At 51.9% G+C, this 958-nt stretch overlaps 1 protein-coding gene across 1 annotated transcript in view; it reads left to right on the top strand.

Annotated features, from left to right (window-relative positions):
* The window catches only part of LOC106819297 (furin-like protease 2), a gene marked incomplete at both ends in the record, with an annotated part of 15,554 nt that overhangs the window by 9,630 nt on the left and 4,966 nt on the right, over nucleotides 1–958 (top strand). Inside the window, 1 exon segment of the mRNA XM_014823943.1 lies at nucleotides 337–392. Coding sequence (XP_014679429.1) covers nucleotides 337–392 — 56 coding nt within the window.

Genomic DNA, 958 nt, shown 5'->3' with positions numbered 1-958 from the left:
CTCTTCATCCTCCTCCTCCTCCTCCTCCTCCTCATCCTCATCCTCCTCCTCCCCATCCTCCTCATCCTCTTCTGCCCCATCCTCCTCATCCTCATCCCCATCCTCATCCTCCTCCCCATCCTCTTCATCCTCCTCCTCCTCCTCCTCCTCCTCATCCTCATCCTCCTCCTCCCCATCCTCCTCATCCTCTTCTGCCCCATCCTCCTCATCCTCATCCTCATCCTCATCCTCCTCCTCATCCTCTTCATCCTCTTCTTCCTCCTCCTCCTCCTCCTCCTCCTCATCCTCCTCCTCCTCATCCTCATCCTTCTCATCCTCTTCCTGCTTTCTTTGCAGGGACTGTGTGTCAGCATGTCCGGAGGGGGAGTACACACAGGGGCTGAGTCTACACTGTAAGCGCTGTGACGCGACGTGCATGACATGCAGCACAGGTGACGAGTGTCTCACCTGTCAATCAGGCCTCACCTTCGTGGAGGACACACAGAAGTGTGTGCAGAACTGTGACGTCGGATACTACATAGGTACGTGTGTGTACTGCTAGCCTAGATATAGCACTGATGCTGCCATGCATTAAGGAACCGAGAGTGGCGATAGTTGGTCATCTTTATTATATAGACACGCTGACGTCACATAATTACATACTGCAGTTCGCACGAGATTCCCGGGTTTTGTACTGTTATGTCATGTATATATATATATATATGATTTAATACACATCAGCTTGTGTCACGGTGTGTAACTCTCAGACGACCCGTGGCTCGGTGTGTAAGCTGTGTGTGTGTGTAACTCTGTGTGTATCTGTAGGTCAGACGACTCGTGGCTCGGTGTGTAAGCTGTGTGTTTGTGTGTAACTCTGTGTGTATCTGTAGATCAGACGACCCGTGGCCACACACACACAGCTTACACACCGGTAACTCTGTGTGTATCTGTAGGTCAGACGACCCGTGGCTCGGTGTGT

Source organism: Priapulus caudatus, unplaced genomic scaffold (assembly GCF_000485595.1).
Source record: "Priapulus caudatus unplaced genomic scaffold, Priapulus_caudatus-5.0.1 Scaffold3125, whole genome shotgun sequence".
Taxonomy (NCBI): domain Eukaryota; kingdom Metazoa; phylum Priapulida; class Priapulimorpha; order Priapulimorphida; family Priapulidae; genus Priapulus; species Priapulus caudatus.
Note: the sequence above shows the minus strand (reverse complement) of the source record. Positions and strands in the feature narration are given on the sequence as shown.